The sequence below is a fragment of the Pleuronectes platessa genome, chromosome 6, assembly GCF_947347685.1.
Source record: "Pleuronectes platessa chromosome 6, fPlePla1.1, whole genome shotgun sequence".
NCBI classification, from domain to species: Eukaryota; Metazoa; Chordata; class Actinopteri; order Pleuronectiformes; family Pleuronectidae; genus Pleuronectes; species Pleuronectes platessa.
Window position 1 is genome coordinate 16,143,862 of NC_070631.1, and position 17,666 is coordinate 16,161,527.

General features: G+C 44.6%; 1 protein-coding gene across 1 annotated transcript; it reads right to left on the bottom strand.

The window, feature by feature from the left end:
- Positions 1-77: 77 nt before the first annotated feature.
- Positions 78-17,002, bottom strand: rimkla (ribosomal modification protein rimK-like family member A). Its single transcript, XM_053424820.1, has 5 exons — positions 16,840-17,002; positions 8,897-9,127; positions 6,926-7,012; positions 5,477-5,680; positions 78-4,614 (listed from the first exon to the last, which is right to left on the bottom strand). Exons 1-5 carry the CDS (start codon positions 17,000-17,002, stop codon positions 4,094-4,096), a joined length of 1,206 nt encoding a protein of 401 aa, XP_053280795.1. The 3' UTR covers positions 78-4,093.
- Positions 17,003-17,666: the final 664 nt, after the last annotated feature.

Below are 17,666 nucleotides of genomic sequence, written 5' to 3' on the forward strand. Positions count from 1 at the left end.
GTATCTGTAATGAAATGAAACACATTTTTGATATGGAAACGCTTGATAAAGAGAAATAAAAGGAGAAAGAGACATGATTTATCAGTTTTGAATAATGACTCATCTTTATTTTAATCTAAAAAAAGAGGGATATATATTTACAGCAGTTTGCACATCTGTCAATGACATTATTTTGGGATCCATTTTGTAACACTGTCAGAATTATACAGAGAATAATGGTGAGGGCATTCACTGAGACCTTTTGTAACGCAATGCTTTTGCTCATTGTAGCAGCTCAGGACCTCTTCTTCAGTTCACCATTTGCAGATTGAAGATTTCTAATATCTACATGTCATCAACAGAGAGCTGCATGATTTCAGTGAAGCATAAACATTGGATTTTCCTCCTGCAAATAAAAGCAGATTGTAAACCTTTCAGCAAACCTCAGGTTTTCAAAACACATTGACATAAAATGTACCTGATGATTGCCATGAAATCCAACATATTTTATACAATTCTCAAACATTTACTCTTTATATCAAAACAAAGAATTTTAAAATCATCTCACTACAAGTGTTATTAGTACTGAATTATACAACAAAATTCTTATTTTTGGCATTCAGATTCATTTTCATGTGTTGTGAGGCAACAAATCACGGAAACACTTGGATCTCGTCATATTCCCTTTTTAATTTTTTGAGCCAAATATACATTAGCAGCAGTTTGGAGTTAAATAGCGACCTTGTGCTCTGGTGTGTTGTCATACACAGTGACTAGTCCAGATGTTCCTACATATTCATTCCAGGCTGGCCAAGCACCACACAGGCAAATACAGTCTTAGTAACTTTAGAATTAACGCACATTTCTCGTTTCCCTGTGTCGCTACCATGTGGTGCCCCCGTTTCTTTCAACAACTTCCATGCCTTGGATCCACTTCTTCACGGCCGGTGAGGTATAGAAAGAAACCCCCATGAACCGGGAGCCTGACCCGACAAGGGTCCTCAAATCAATGTTCCCAAAGGAAACCAGACAATGAAAAGGCATTTTGAAAGTGGTTCGGGCACATTTAAATGAACCTTCAGTGGGTAGACGTGTTCTGTCTACATGCGGATGATGTATAAAATACATATTTCAATGTGTGAGAGAGAAATGGGCATTTTGTCCGTTCTTATGGCTGGCGTTTCTCAAAGAGGATATGAGATCTTTGATTTACACTCATGTACACAAAGTGGAATGATACACAAAGACAGACACTTAAAAAAAAGAAAAAGGGGACGACAACAACTGAAGAGAAACTCGGATGTTGGGACGAGACTTAGTGATCAAGCTCACCGGCCCCTGCACGTCAGAGAATTGACATCAGCAGATTTCACAGTTTCTTTGTCAGATACTTTGATTAATTGATAGAGGACAACATCACAGTAGTGTAAAATGATGTTATTCTATCAGTGGAGCCACTGGGATCACTTGACAGCAGGCTTGACTAAAAGCTGCTTTTTCCTGTTGTCTGGTAGGTTTCGATTTAGCCCCCTCAAGCAGGCCTCCTTTTTAGATTCCAGACAGTTAGTAGATTGGGCTACAAAGAAGAGAAATAAAATCAAGCTTCACAGCGGTTTCACTTTATTGAGACAATATTAGTGCACACAAACCACTTTTTTTCTTTAAAAATACCATAAATTAGGAAGAAAACAAGGAACGATATAAAACAAGCAGGGGAAAAAAGTGCATGTTAACCATGGTATACACCACATTGTCTTATACTGTAGTTTACAACTTTTTCTTCATTGCCGTTTGTGTGTCTTTTTGTCTGCCTGTAGGTGTGTTTTGTTTCTGATATGTGTCGAGCTTGGATGGATCTGTCGTGCCTTTGGGGGTCAGGGGTGAGATCCGGGCTGCTTCCCTGAGTTGTGTGTAAAAGGAAAGGGGGTACAAGCCGAAAACGTGGACGTTACTATGTGGCACAGTTTACAGTTGGTTTTGAATTTGTGCTTTTGATCAGATCTGGAAACGATTCTCATTGAATGGCGGTTACCCCGGAGAAACCCTGCCTCTGTGTTGATATGTCAGAGGACGCATAGGAGGTAAATCAGGAGGAACAGAAAACCATAAGCAGTAAACTCTTGGCCACTGAAATCCCTGTTTTTAGTGTTTTTTTTTTTCCCCTGAGGAAAGAAAAAGTAACATTCTATTCAAAGAGACAGCAAAAATATATATTCCATTTTTTATTTCTACCATGCCCAAAAAATATGTCATGCCAACATATTTTATGGACAAAACAAAAACAAGGTAAAAACAATAAAAGTAAAATCTACAGATCATGACTGAGAAATCACATCTAACCAAATTCAGAAATCGTAGCACCAACTTTCAATTGGATCCTCTCTGTGTTCCAGGTCTGTACAAATACGTTTGTCCACAAAAGCTTGTGAAATGTTCTATGTTGGCAACTACTGCAGCCATTCCAGTTCATCGGCTGACTTCTAGCATGCACGGAAGTTAATTCACTACCTAGGTATTTACAAAAAGCTACAAAGCAATAAAAAAATAATAAACAACTACCTTTGTAGTTCTGAGACAGGAGAGGGAACAGCTGGTAAATCAGGGGCCATTTGAAAACCACAAGGATCCTGGCTGATATGTACTGTATGTTTGAATATCAGTCGTTCTATGGCAGTGAACTGTCACTGTTTTTGAGGTATATTTCGCTTGCCGGTGTCGAAGCAGGTTTCAAAACTCTGTCTCCTGTTTCCTAAAAATGTGTCGTCTGAGTGAGAACATAAAAATGCATCTGTTTGTCATAAAGTGCTAGACATTGAATGGATTTTAAAAGGCAGCCACAGACTGCCGCTGCAGGTAAGGCTAATCAAACAAGCTATAAAAGAAAAGAAAAAAGGGCTTTGACTCTAAAAACAGAACTGCTATTCGGTAGTTTAACTACCTTGCACAGATTAGGGCAGTTTCACATTAGCAGGAGCCTGCTTCATTCACAGTGAACAGAGAACTAATGAATGGACACCATGTCAGCCCCCAGAAGGACTATGGGTCTGTAAACTGCATAAATAATATTCTTATTTATGCTTAAAAGGTAATTAGTGAGCACACATCATCAGCCTTTTATTCACTGTCAATGCAGCAGCTCCAACTACATTTCAATACCAGCCATTTTAAACTGGGATTTAATGGATTTTAACATTAGATTTATTCATGTGACCTTAATGTTAAGGCAGAGAGAGTCTCACTGTATTTCAAATCAACACGACAATGAATTGATTGGATTCTTAACCTGGTAAAAAGTGGGTATACATTCTGGTTGAGCTGGATTCACGACATATGACATGTATGACATATAGGATGTAGCGAAGGGTGGATTCATCTCTCTCACTCAGATTATAATGAAACCTTCACATGAATTCCCTACTTCTCCAGTAGCTGTAGGATGGTTGCCATCCAGTTACGTTGACTTGACAGAAGCACAACGTTGCTACATTGGAGCTGAAGGTATAATGTGCCGACCACAAGGAGCTAACCACTTAGGAAACAAATTTAAAAAAAACTTCATTTTGCCTCCAATCCACCAAACCTGACCACAGTCACAGCACAAAAAGCTTTTTTTATGTCAACATAAATTCTCCTTAAAATGATGTTACTGAACTGTGAGGATTAAAAACACGGCATGTGCATGCCTTTATTATGGGAATCCCACACCCAACCAAAAACCTTCACCCTCGCTATTCTTCAAAGCAAAAACTAGAAGAGGCATTTAGCAGTTATCTTGAGTACTATATCTCACCACCATGCTGCAGTGTAAGCTAGGCTTGTTTTGTGGGGGTTGCAGTTTGGGAGTAGAGGTGCACAGACGGGAGAGTCAGGGGAGCAGCCTCAGATCTTTGCAGGAGATGGCTCATGTTTTGGTTTGTTTGTGTTTCTCTTGTTGCGTCTGACATCGTGTTCTGTTTTATTGTGTTGCCGGTTTGCGATCAACATCCCATGTTTTGAAAAAAAAAATTGGACCGATATGTGTTAAGGAATGTCGGTTGCCATGCATACAGGCGTGTGTATGCATGTTTTTAATGTGTATTTGTGGTGTTAGTGTGTGCATGAAGCCGCTTGAATCTCACTCAGTCAATAACTTGATCTCATTGGCGAGGAGGGTGTTGAAGTTGTAGGCTGGATCCGGGAGGCCGGGAAGATCGGCCAAGTCGGGGCCTGTGGACTGGCGGGGCGAGGACTGGGAGGGCTCAGCCAGCTCCGGGTCGCTCTCGCTGGAAGTAGAGCCCACGCTCATGTTGCAGACGGCCTCAGGCAGCGAGCCGCCGCCAGCGGGCACAGGGCACACCTCGGGCTCACTGCTGGTCTCACTGGTGCTTGACACGACGGAGAGCAGGGACATCTTACGGGTGAGCCGGCTGGGGAGCATCGACAGGGCAAAGTCTGCGACGATGCCCGCCACGTCCATGCCGCAGGCCTGGTCGAAGGCGATGAAGCCCACGTTGGCGTTGGCCTCGCAGACCACAAACGAGCCGTCGTTCATTTGCAGCAGGTCAATGCCGCACACGTCCATGCCCAGGATGTTGGATACCTCTATGGCTAGCTGCTTTCCCTCCTCGCTCAGGGGGCACATCATACCTACACCACCTAACACAGAGAGAGAGGAAGACTGGTTACCAACCACGGTTTAATTCACTTCACATTGTGTGTGATTTTCGTCCAGATTGTCTGGAAAAAATGATGTCGAAAATATTTATCAGAATTACATGAAAATTAAATGCCACATTAATCCACTCAGAGTCAGTGTAAGTGCCAACATGACCTGTTACATAACAGCAGAATAATCTGATGACTGATGTCCTAAATATGTCACAGCACATTACAGCCTCAACTAGACCAGAACTGCCTGTGCTCTGACAAAAACAATCAGTCACATCAGCGAGGACTGCTGTGTTACTGGATGTGTCCGGGGGTAAATCAGGATAAACAGCTCTGGAATGGTTCCTCCAAAAATAAGATTTTTGGACCAGATGGAGTGTTAGATTTTTAATAAACACGGAAAGTTGCTATTATGACTGTTAACTAATGTCCTCATACACGGGATTAGAGTCCAGTGAGCCCTTGTACGTGGAATACATAGAGGGGCTTTAAAAACAATGTGGTTTAGGGTTTTTCAGTACTGAAAAATACCCATCTTCTGACTTTGGGGAAGGAATCTGCTTAAAAAACGACCCAGTCTCTAGATCTTATGAATAGCCAGTGTAATTTTAGTTCTCCAAAAACAGTGAAGCTATCCCAACCACCCCAATAGAAACAAAACTTTTGAATGAAAGACTCAGTTGAAGACAGATCCAAATAATCAGGGCATTTAACAGCAACCACAATCAAAACAAACATTAGAACTGTTACCAGTGCAGCAGCCGTGAAGTGCAGTAATGTAAAATTTGTGTGATAGTGTTCAATAGTTTAGTAATTTACTGTCGTCACTGCCTCTCAAGCGTCTGCCTACCCAGGGAGCAGTTGCTCTGCATTCGACCATCAGTGGAGCAGCGTAGCATGGAGCCGATGACACGGCCGCCCACCAGGACCACCCTCACGTCGCGGCCGTGCGACTCCTTGACGTACTCCTGAAACAGGTAGGGCGTGTCATGGCGGATCAAGTGGCACAGGTCTGTGAGGTGGTGCTTGTCCCGTGCCAGGAACACCGCCTTCCCTGGGAGAAGGAAGGAGACATGGGATGAAGGAAAGAAGGAAAGAAGGGAAGAAGAGCCAGTTTTCCGGCCGTCAGCTCTTTGCATCAACATGAATACAAGGTGCTTGCAGGGTCTGCACATTTGTGTAATGTTACTTAAGGCTGGATTGCTTCCTTAAAGTCTTTCCTGACAAGTAGCTGCTTTTGCTGACCAAGTCTCATGCCAGTTCCCATTTCTCATGTTATGGACAAGACACAAGTGGCAACCACTTTGGCAGGCACAAGATTGCTTCTCACCGAGGGTAGAAGACGCCTGTTTTAATTAGCACCGCTCGGCGCTGTCTCCTGGCTGTCAAGCCCTATGACCCCTGTTCCAGCAGCTCGGAAAATCATGTGATTGTTGTGCGTACGTGCAAATGAGGCCCGCCTCGCAAATCTGAATGAGATGACGAGGCAATCCCTCAGTAACATCTTGAATCCAGTGGACGGCGGGGGGACCACGTACCACTTTGCAAATTGAAACCAAGAAAAAAAAGGGACGCGTGTGAATCAGGGAGACACGTGATCGTTACTGGTTTCTGCTGATGAACTATGCACCCCAAAAGGCATACACCATGTCGAGGAGCCCCACATTTCACATAAACAACCACTGTGCTGGGACCTTTTAATACCCAGAGATTCTGAAATAAGCCATTTATATTTGCTCACAGGCCTTTTTGTATGCTCCAAAAGAGGAAGGCAAGCTGGACTTCAGCCAAAGTCAACGGTCAACCGCAGAGGGAAAGAAAGCAACCCTTGAGAACTCCAGAGGTGGCTGACCAACGGCTGCTTTCCCTAACAATGTGTTGTGATGGCAGCCTGCGCCAACCATGGTCCATTGTTATTGATTCACACAATGGCCGAGTCAGTCAAGTGTCGATAACTATGAATAGCAAAAGGGCTAATGGGTCAGCAGACACTGGGGCTGATCTCTAGGAAGCACAATTTTTATGGCGAGACTGAAACTTCCCACACAAGTCCCCTGTGAGTTTGAGGCAAAACGAGAAAAACTTGGGTCAGTTTGTAAACACCAAACCAAAATGATTAACCCAACAGCTATTCCATGAGCATTACGAGCTGTATTTTATTGCAACACCACAGTTCTAATCATTTAACACTCTGTCAATGAATTCCACGTACGGGTGGACTGGGCAGCCATTAGTTGTCTCTAGGGTACGGGTTGTTTGAGTAGGGGGTGTAGTAAAGAAATGGACTTGCTGGTCTTACCTCTGTGGCCCCGTGCATTCTTCACCACCACCGGATAGCCCAGCGGCTCAGCTTCGTCAATCATCTTACGGAAGTTGTCATGCCCGCCTGGGAAATGCCCATGCACACACACACAAAGAAGAAAAACACACACATGCAGAGACGAAAACGATATTAAAATCTGTATCGCACGATCTGGGGAGGATCTGGAGGACACTGCTATGGCAACAAGAATGACTCAAAACAGCAAGGCTGCAGCAGTGCTGGCCTTCGCTTTTACTTGCAGCATTATTCATGAGATTGGAGCAGAACACTGTCACTGGAAAACACATTGATGTGGAGTAGTAGCCCATATCTGACACTGAGTCATAACAGCAGCTTGTAGCAACAGATGTGCTTAAGCATTCTCAGCTTTCGCTCGTGGGGCGATTGAAATAATGAAAAACTGCTGTCCTCTGGTTTTCTCCACCCCCTATCTCCTTCTCTCTCAGTTTGCCTGTCTGGTGTTATCAGGTCTTCACTAAAAGGAAAAGATGTGGACGTCTTTCCCTTTGACCTGATTCACATGTTTTTCAGTGGGAGGGGGCAAGTGGAGGACAAGGAGAGGGCGGGACCAAATGTGGGTCCCAGCACGTCACAAGCTGCTAAGGCGGTAAACCAGGGGAGGGAGGCAATGGTATATTGTATTTTGAAAAATCATGAGGCACGGGGTGGGGGCTTTGGAAGGGGGGGTGTTACATAAGCCTTACAGCTGCTCTGCATGCAGCTCCTGGCCTACTGTGCAGAGCGGCGAATGGAATGTAGGCCAGACACCCCTCTCCTCATTCTCTCTTTCATTCTTTCAGTCTCCCTGTCTGCATCCTTCTCTCTCTGCTTTCCCAAACACCACCGGGCTGGGGATTTTTGGAAAACAGCGAGAAATGTATGATGGTGTTTGTCAGCTTTTGTTTTGCTCTAATAAAATAACAAACCTTAACAGAAGAAAACGGTAGTCTGGCTTGTGCTGTGGGGAGGGGGGGGGGGGGGGGGGTGTATCCCTACATATCCTGCCTTTGTAAACAGTTGGTAGAAAAACCCAGCTGTGTTGTAGAACTTGTGAATTGGTGAACAGTTGTGACGATGTGGTCATGTGTCTAAACGGACTCTCTCTCTGTTGTTTTGGTTATTGCAGTGGATTAGAGATAGACTCACTGATGTCTTATTAATCTGTGTTATACAGGCACATGTGGACCGAAGCCTATGATAGAACTAATGTGATTGAATTGTCAACATACTTGACAGGGGAGTGCTGGTGTTAAACGTGAACATTCATTAGACCGTAGATGACATGTGTTTCCTCACTTTTTGTTTAGTCATGTTTATCTACAATATTCATGTGGATTTTCTTTACTCATGTTTATAGACAATATGAATATGGATATTGTTTCAGACTAACTACTGCTGGTGTTTAACTTAATCTCACTAGAATTATACATCACTGATTTATATGGCAAGAGCTGTAGATAAACATTTTACTAAACTTTAACTTTGAATTGGCTGTTTGAGGGTTAATACTTGGTTTTAGGGTTAGGGTAAGAATTAGGTTTAGGTTTAGGTTAGGCTAAGGTTTAGGCATTTAGTTTGGATGATTAAGGTTAGGGTAAGGGGATAGGGAATGTATTATGTCAGTCTCTTTCCTCACTAATAGAAGTGCAAACGTTTGTGTGTGTGTGTGTCTATGTGTGTGTGTGACAATGCAAAGCAGGTGTTAAGTCCAGTACATGCAAGTATTGGTCAGCAGGCAAGGATCACCCAATTCTAGTCCGGTACTTTCTGTCCACACACTGGGAAGTAGCTGCATGAATCAAGTTGGTTACATTCCACATTCATCATCTAACTCGCTGATTATAAACCTGGAGCAGCACAGCCTCAGATATCTAAGCAACAGCAACACAGTGCAACCAAAACACACCAACACAGTGGCAAGAAAATAAGAACAAGTTGCTGATTTACCGTAGGAGAAGGTGTCAGGAAGAGGCACCCCGTGGCCGGCCAGCTCCTGAAAGGTCCAGAACTTGTTGACACAGTTGAGTATCGCCTGGGGCCGGTTGATCAGCCGACAGCCCATCTTCTCCAGGTGGCGCAGCACAGTGATGTCGCTGTCTGACTGCACCCAGGGCGTGGGCACCCGCACCACCACCACCTGTGGATAAGACGTCACCAGTTCCTGCTCCACTCGCAGACCTGCAGGGTGAGAGGGGAGTGGGGGAATGGAAGGTTAAAAGAGGTTGACCGCCATAAGCCAAAACCAATCATTTGTTAGCAATTAATTACTTCTCCGAGTGTGGGCAAACTAATTCTTAAAGAAATGTTCACTCAATACAACTGTGAGCCACTAAGCATAGAATTTTACATGATATCCCTAAAGTCTCATTTTGGGAGGCTGGAAACATTGTGAAAGTGCTTGGTGAGATTTTGAATCCATCATCTACTGGTGGAAAAGTTTACTCCTCTGGTCGGGACTGTTTGTGGACATTGCTGCAGTCGTCACCACACAGCCCTGACTGAGAGCTGGCCAGGTTACAGCACTGGGCAGAGGCAGCAGGCTCCAAGGCCTGTGGGGCTAAGCCTTGAATTTGGAACGTGTCTTGCCTGCTGATACGATTATCTACATGCAGCGCACACCCATATACAGTAGTAGTCCCCTGCAGTGATGCCAGCTCCTCTGCATTTGGGGCCAACAAGCTCTTCCTCGCCCGACTCAGAATGACCTATCGTTGCTGATATACTGACACGATACACTACTTTGTCTAAATGTAGGCCAGTGGGATGAAGAGAGATGTCTGAAGCCTCTAAGGTTGCACAATTTGAATTTAAAAACACATGAACACACCAGAGAAAGAAGCATGAAACACTATAAACCCCAATCTACAACAAATAGTTGTTTTGTTTGAGGTCTTTGGGGGATAATTCTAGCTACAATCTAGTCCACTATTCTTTTAGATCTAATAGCAGTATTTTTTCATTCTGCCACAATAAAAAAATCATTGTATGCTATTCAATGGTATCTGAAATACATGGTGCTTTGTTTTATTCAAAGTCAAAAGGTAATTTGACACACCTGCTCACCACTGATGCATCCTGGCCCACAAAGAGCCTGGGATCACTTTCCCATTCAAAAGGCTTTAACCCAATGTGTTAATACTATTTATTATGAGTGTGTCAAACCTCTTTTGTGATAAGGTTTGCCTGGAACACGACAATGAACATACCAAGTCTGAGTACCTACTGAGTAGTAGTGGGGCCTCACTGCCTCCAGCCCGCCAAAATAATGACATGGTTACTCTTTGACAACACAAATGATGTATACTTGCGTAGAGAGCGGGGAAGTGATAGCAGATCATGACTGTTCACTCAAGACACATCACTTTTGTTACATTTAGACCTGACATCCAAACCTATCTGGAATGTCCTGACTTTGAATCTGAGACTTTTAAAAATGCAGCTGCCCCCGAACGGCATCATCTCTGATTACATGTGGTGAGTACAACATGTTTGAGAAAATGACAAGTTTTGCAGACTTGTTGTCTTAGCGAACAGCTGTTGCCCAGTTAAAATGCCTCTACAGCAGGCATTCTTTTATTTGAGTAATCGACAACTCCCATGAGCAAGCCCATGCAGATTGTACGTGAATTGTCATGGGATTGTGCATTTTCAGATGAGTTAGTATAGATGGAGATTATCCCTGATATGGAGTTTATATGCCCACCTGGACATCGATCAGATGTGCGGTCCACTGGTGCTTGGATCACCCACATGAATACAGGTGTAAATAAACCCATAGATTTCACTGTCTCAGACTTACACCACTCTTGTTATGCAAATGGGAACTACGTAAATACAATACACTAGCAGAGCACATCTGAATAGGTCACTGATCAGCCATCAATGCAGCTCAGCTTGCATAGTCCATGGAAAACAAAAGGAGACTTGACAAAGAGAGGATTGTGCTTAAGATGGAGAGAATTAGGATTGTTTGGTATAAGATAACTTTTCAACAAGACTAAAACTTGTCCTCATTCACTGGATATCTCCAGTCTCTACCAGCAGCTGTCTGGATCTACAGAACAGAACAACATTTTGAGAATATTGGCTTGATATTGGCCATAACACAGATGGCAAACTCGGTAGCAATAGTTGAAGATTTGGCACTTTACTGGTGTTACTTTGTCACCCTGGATGAGTAGAGGAAACAGAGACACTTTGGGATTTTTGAGCAGGCGATGCGACTTAACAGCTCATCTCGACAGACTGGATGACAGAACCTGAGGGCGGGTAGGCACATACACTTTAATGTAAGGCAAAGACACATGGTATAGCACTTCACCTCCATCATGACCTGAATATCAGCCATCTTAGAATCTGCAGCTTCACAGCAGTGGCTGGTCCACTGGCTGAGACCATCAGAGGTCATAAGAAGCTTGAATACATGATAACAAACGATAGCCTCCATAGCGTGCATCTTAGGGCACACACTATGGGGCGGATCAACACTAAATTTTTGGGGTCATTCTGTGCTCGGATGGTAGAAGGGGGAACAAGAGACTGGCACCAGGCAGAAAAGGTCAGAGATGTCTTGTTGCTGCAACACGGAAGATAGGGGGGGGGGGGGGGGGGGGGGGGACAGAAGCCTCTTCCTCCTCACAATCTCAGTATAGAAGCAGGAAGATTCCCTGTCTCTCTCTCTCTCTAGCCCTATTCAACACTCTCACACTGCTCTGATTGTGCAGTCACTGAGAACACTGCGAGTGGTGTTACAGTGGGAAGTGTCAGGGGATGCGGTCTCATGGTTTTTGACAGATAGTATTCGCTGTTCGCGGTGCTCGTCGCATCTCCAGGGGAACCAAACAGAGACCAATGAGGCAGCCAGATGAATCAGTCCTATTCATCTGTGCAAGTGTTCGTGTGCACTGCGCTGTCCGTCATGTGACCGCCGCACAAACCCTGCCGACCGTTTTCGTGTATAACAAAGGAAACACGCATTTGTCTAAATCTCATGTGGGTGTGACCATATTTAGACATAACTCACATTAATCGTCTTACCTCAACGACAGGACGTCATCTTTTCATACTTCAATTCACTGTATATATCCGGGCCATTTTCAATCTGCCAGACAAAGCTAACAAGCATAACAAGCATTCTGTGCATACCGCTGTGACGTCAAAGCAGGCAATGCCGACAAACGCTGTGCCAATGTTTGGCTGGTCGGTTTTGCCGACCCCACATGCAGTCTCGGTCTGGGTATCCTCTCTAAATTAGCCTGATGGGGGAAGGCGGGTTTCTCGTAGATATGTTTTAGGCTAACAATGTCTTCAATGGTCTATTTGCATATATGTGTCATCAATACACACATCAGACAATAACACATACTGTAGGCCTACTGTGAGGCCGGGCGAAAAACCTTTTGTTCACAGAGCACAGAGTCCATGTTGACCCGCATGTCCCCTGTGACTTCGCCTGTGTGCGGGTTAGCTGCTGGCTACACTGGCACTGACGGTACTTGAACTAACAGAGGCAGACGGGATGTATCACGAGACCACAAGAGTATTTGGCAAAGGTTGAATGGCCTGTGAAGAAACAACACGTGTCAAAAATCCTCAGACAACATTTTTCAAATTCATTCCTGTGATTCGGGTTAGGGAGTTATCTTTCATCAGTGTGGTTTAGGGTTGGGAAGCACGTCAGCATTACTGTGTGCAGGGTCCAGATGAAATCTAGCAAAATCATATGATGACAGCCAATTCTAATATGTAGATTAATAAAACTATGAAAGTATGAAGCATGAGTTATCAGTTCGCATTTAACCTGATAACAAGCATGTACATTAGTTTAGGGATGAATCAATATCAACACAAACCACTCCATTGTATGTGGAAAACAATTAGATAATTTAGAAATTAATAACTATGAGTAATGCTTGACATGATAAATTTGCTTGTAGGGAATAGAGAAATACAATCTGGGGTACACAGTATGAGTTTTGGAAGGAAATATTTTGTATCCGACGGCCCCAGTGCACAAAACAACATTTCAACAGATGTTTTCAGGGGTGTGCCAATCAAGGTAGCTGTCATTTGAAATAGCTCCCTGCCTAGTTGACACAGCTGTTTGTTTCCTTGTGTGGAATATACAGGACAAAATTGTTGATGGTCAATATATAATTTGTGCAAGTTTGTATCATAACTAGAGGAAAACGTAGGTGTAAAAAAACAACTAAATGTAAAATAGCTATGATCCAGACAGCATGTGACAACCTGAAATCAGATACTGCTGGTTAATTAACAAATTACCAGTTTTTTCTGGTAGTGCTGACTTGTGTTAGCAAGACACATCAGCAAAAAGCACTGTGCACTCATAACTTGCTTTTTAAAAATGATATTTTGCCACAAAGACCCAGAAGTATTGGGATAAGCAGGAACATGGATGGACCCATGTTGTTACAGCAATCAAATTCCATCGAATGCCCTTAATTTGGTTTTGAGCTTTTTTTAAACCACCTGTAACAGCTAAAGACAAAAGCTTATAGATGTTAATCGAGGAAAGAGCTCTGCTACACTGCTGATCATCATATAGTCAAATTTCTCAAACAATAAGGATTCTTTGCCTAATAAATAACTAAAGGACTATCATTAAAGCTACTGGACCAACACACCAATGCCATGTATCATGGTGCTGATACACACTCACATGTCTGGCGGTAAATCAAGATGAGCCCACATCAATGTTCCATCTTTCCTTCACTGACATAGACACGTTGCATTTATCATCTTTGGGGTGAAAGTGTGCCCACTGGCACGCACTGGGTTCACAAAGGATTGTGACATCAATTCAAATCCGGTCTCTGTTTTAACATCTTACAGAACGAGTCATGGGATGTGAAATGCCTTCAGCTAGCTGGGTTTGGCTGTCTTATGTGAGGGGCCATCACTGGTCATTAAAACATGATGCTGTGTGCGTGTACATGTACATGTTCATCTCTTCTCCTGAAGACAGATTGAACCCATTAACTTTCGTGTTAGTGTGAACTTGTCCCTGACTTGAGTACAGACAAATAAGGCAAAAGGATGACAAACCTTTGAAATAGTGAGCTGTAAAGATGCTATCAGTTTCAGAATTATGATGCTTCCTGACCTACCTTAAAACAATGGGTGCAAGAACCTGCCTCAGGGTGTCTTGTTACATTAAGACTCTTGTGACCTTTTGTCAATGCATTTAAACCTCATAACCTGTTATACAATGTCAGGTCCATTGAATAAAAGTATGAATGAGGGCCAGGATGTCTTGCCGAGTAGAATCATTTATTTCAGTAAACATGACCACACAGAGCTGTGTAAACACAGGAGAAATGTGTGTATACAGAAAAGGACTGGGCTACATTAATCTGAGTTTGGCTCCCTGGACCACAATCTCCTCCTAAATGTTCCTGGGCTCAGCTAATGTCCCCTTCATTGATTTTAGATGACCAATGTTTAGCTTCTGAGTGTTGAGACCCGAGGACATCGGCTTGTTGGTGTGGATCCAAGCGATGGACTCTGGAGGTCGGTTACCTGAGTTGCAGGATTTAACAGTGTTAGTGCAGAGTGTGTCACACTGGGGCTGGACTTCAGTGATGATCTCTACGTGAACCCAATTGGGTGATGGCAGGTTTTTGCTGGTGGCTTTTAATTCTGTGACCTCTCCTAAAACTCTCATGCCTCTGTACTGTGTATTATTGGAATTGTAGCCTTATTTAAGGAAAGCGGATTTACCATCTGCAACCAGTTGAAATCTTATCTGTGAACCAGGTCTGTATCAGTCGCATTCATTTCCATTTCTCAAATTATTTTAACTTTGAAATGTTATGAAATCCTTCTATGACAACATGTTTGCTGTTACATCCCGAGATGTAAATATAAAACTTTAACACATTTAAGTAGAGTGAAAGAACGACCAAGGCACGGGTCAACAGTGGTGAGTAACTCTAACCCTTAAAGAGGGGCTCACAGACAGCACCACTGACCACATGGTGGTGAAATACCACTTATGTTTCCTATTAAGAAAAAATGAAGATCGCAAACAGATTTACTGATCTTGGTCTCTTTCACTGCATGGGTCTGTACCCATTAGGAACCATCTGTAAGTACAGGCAAATCATCAGCAACTTTATTCAAATAAAACTAATGTGGTGGACCTGACAATTCCTGTTTGGAATTTGGATGGGAAATTACCTTCTATCTGCATAGTTTCTACATTAGTAAGTTGTGGGCAATGCATATTTAGATGAGCGCTGAGTGGACAAGGCCAGCGTGCACCGCGTGACCCCGGCCACATAGCATCCTCCACAGCTCTCTGTGTAGCGAGCCTGCAGCGTGGCCAGCCTGCCCACTGACTGTTAATCTGTGATGTCAGGCCAAGGGCTCAGAGGATATTTACTGTATGTGCGACTTGGGGCCAGCGTGGATTACATGTCATGCTAACTGCCTTGCTCTAGTTGTGTGTAGCTGGCTAAACCACAGGTCTAGACAGCTGTCTTCCTTCCAATCTGTGCTGGCAATTATACTCTCCTTTTTAAGACGCCCCTTGAAGCACGCATTTTTTTTTATCAACAGATTAGTCGATACTTTAAATCATATTATCTAGCTAAGATACTTAGTGACTTAAGTGCCACCTCTTCATACTGGTGGTTGAAACCCCATGTTGAGAGGAAAGCTTTCCCATGACTGAGCACCAAGAAACAGCATATAGTCTGTAAAAAAACACGCTGCCCCATCATCCCTCTCTTCATCCCATCTCTTAAGCCTCTGCTATAATGCCAGCCTGCACTGATGTTAATTGGGACTTACACACCTCTCATCTGGTGACACAACCCCACTTCACACAGCCCTGATGAATTCCATGTGTGTGTGTGTTCCTTCGGTGTTCCTTCTACCACCATCGCTTCATCAAGGGGCCTCCAGAGTCTATACTGTGCAATGCTGTCATATTAAAGCCAGCCGAACACTGACATTGTGTTCCTAACGAGGCCGTGCAAAAATGTCAACACGGGATTGACTGAACATGTGTCGTCACACCTCAAAGTGGGTAGCAGGGATTACACAGAAACCCTGACGCAGCTGTTTATTAGAACTGTTTGAGTTCAGCCTTGATCTTCCATCCATTTGAGTCATAATAGCAAACAGGCCCCAGCTATGGCTCCACATATGCAATGTGTGCTTATAGTTTTACTTTTTGGTGAACCCCAATACTGTGGGTGCCTTGGTCAACAATAGACTTGATACTGAGATCTGATGGTCGAATAGATCTGATCACCAAACCCTCATTTTGTAATTCAAACTGGACATATGTCTCTCTCGGATTAATACATTGTGTTTACATGCGTGTGTCTGTTTTCCCTCTGGGACTCTGGACTACTTCGAGGGGAAATGCGCCTGGTTGCCAGATCTCCACATGAAAAAAAAAACCCACATTAACATTAGGAGTGAATACACAGCTTTAACTTCGGAGCGATGCAATGTGCAATACAATGACCCCAATTCAGTTTTACAACGCTATTTAATGCCTTCGATCTAATTAGCTGGCTGCTGTGGCATAAGCAGCGTTTCCCGTCGCTTTGGCCAAAAACCCTTATCATCCGTTTGATGGGATCGCAACGTGCTCAGCTAAATTAAATCAGGAATGATCGCTCTCCTCGATGTGGAGGCGCGCCGACTGGAAAGTGGGTTAGGCGGTCACGGCACACTTTGCTCCTTAGCTAGCAGGCAGACCAGGCTAGCCCTCCCCTCGCTCCAGTGCAGTCCCCCAAACAATACCCGTCTGCCATCGACTGTGTGCGGACCGCGTTGAGCCCGGTCGGTCTCAGATAACCCCCCGTTACACTGCATCACTAACACACTAGCCAGGAGGGGGGGATACTCACCCAATTGACCATCGGTGATTGTGAGCACGATTTGATCCATGAGGAGGGAGCGGAATTCCACATCCTCGTCGGCGCAGCGCTCCTTCAGCGCCCGGAGGATCTGGACTTGGGGATACTCCTGGCTGATGCGCCGGTCGGTCACGAACCAAACCCTGGAACACATTTCTTGGATTTTTGAGTGCGTGGATTCAAAAAGTAACCCCAGCAAATAGGAGACACGAACGGTTGTATTCGTGTAAGGGGGTTGGGGTGGGGGGGGCAGGTGTGTGGTTGCAGCGCGGGATCCGGGAGTCGGGCGGGCGGCAGCGGAATAGCACAGAGATGCTCACACAATGGAGACCTCGGCAGCTAGCGGCACGAGCGGGCGGTGGTGTGGCTACAAACAGGAGCGCGGCCCGAACCGGCTAGGACGACTTGTGTTCTGTATCACCTTTGTTCGCCTTCATTTGCAGCCCTTTAGTCCTCCCGGGGGCGCAGTTCCACGGACCCGGCCCGCACGAATTCAGCAAGACAGGCCGAAAGATGTCCCTTGCCTGTGCAAATCGAGATGCGGCTCCTGGCTCGATTCGCCCGCCGGGGCAGACAAAGCTTGGGCTGTGCCGCCGTTCGTGTCCCCTCTGGTCGGCGCAAAAATTACCAGTGAAATGCCCCGCGGTCGCAGCGGTGGTTCGTCCCGCGAGCTGCTCGGTTGATCGCAGTGGACTCCCGCTAACACACGAGCACCGTCCTCCGGTTCGTTTGGCTGCTATCCACGCGGTATTGGTGCTGAAAAGTGCACACGCTCCGTTTACAACTCCGCTGCTCCGCGTGCCCGTTGCGCGGCGAGG

Excerpts from the sequence above, each read along its gene's own strand:
- rimkla (XM_053424820.1), bottom strand. The coding sequence starts at position 17,002 with ATGTGTTCCAGGGTTTGGTTCGTGACCGACCGGCGCATCAGCCAGGAG. Across the intron at positions 7,013-8,896 it reads TCCTGACACCTTCTCCTACG|GCGGGCATGACAACTTCCGT; the intron begins GTAAATCAGCAA and ends GGCATTTCCCAG. Across the intron at positions 5,681-6,925 it reads GAATGCACGGGGCCACAGAG|GGAAGGCGGTGTTCCTGGCA; the intron begins GTAAGACCAGCA and ends TCCTTCTCCCAG.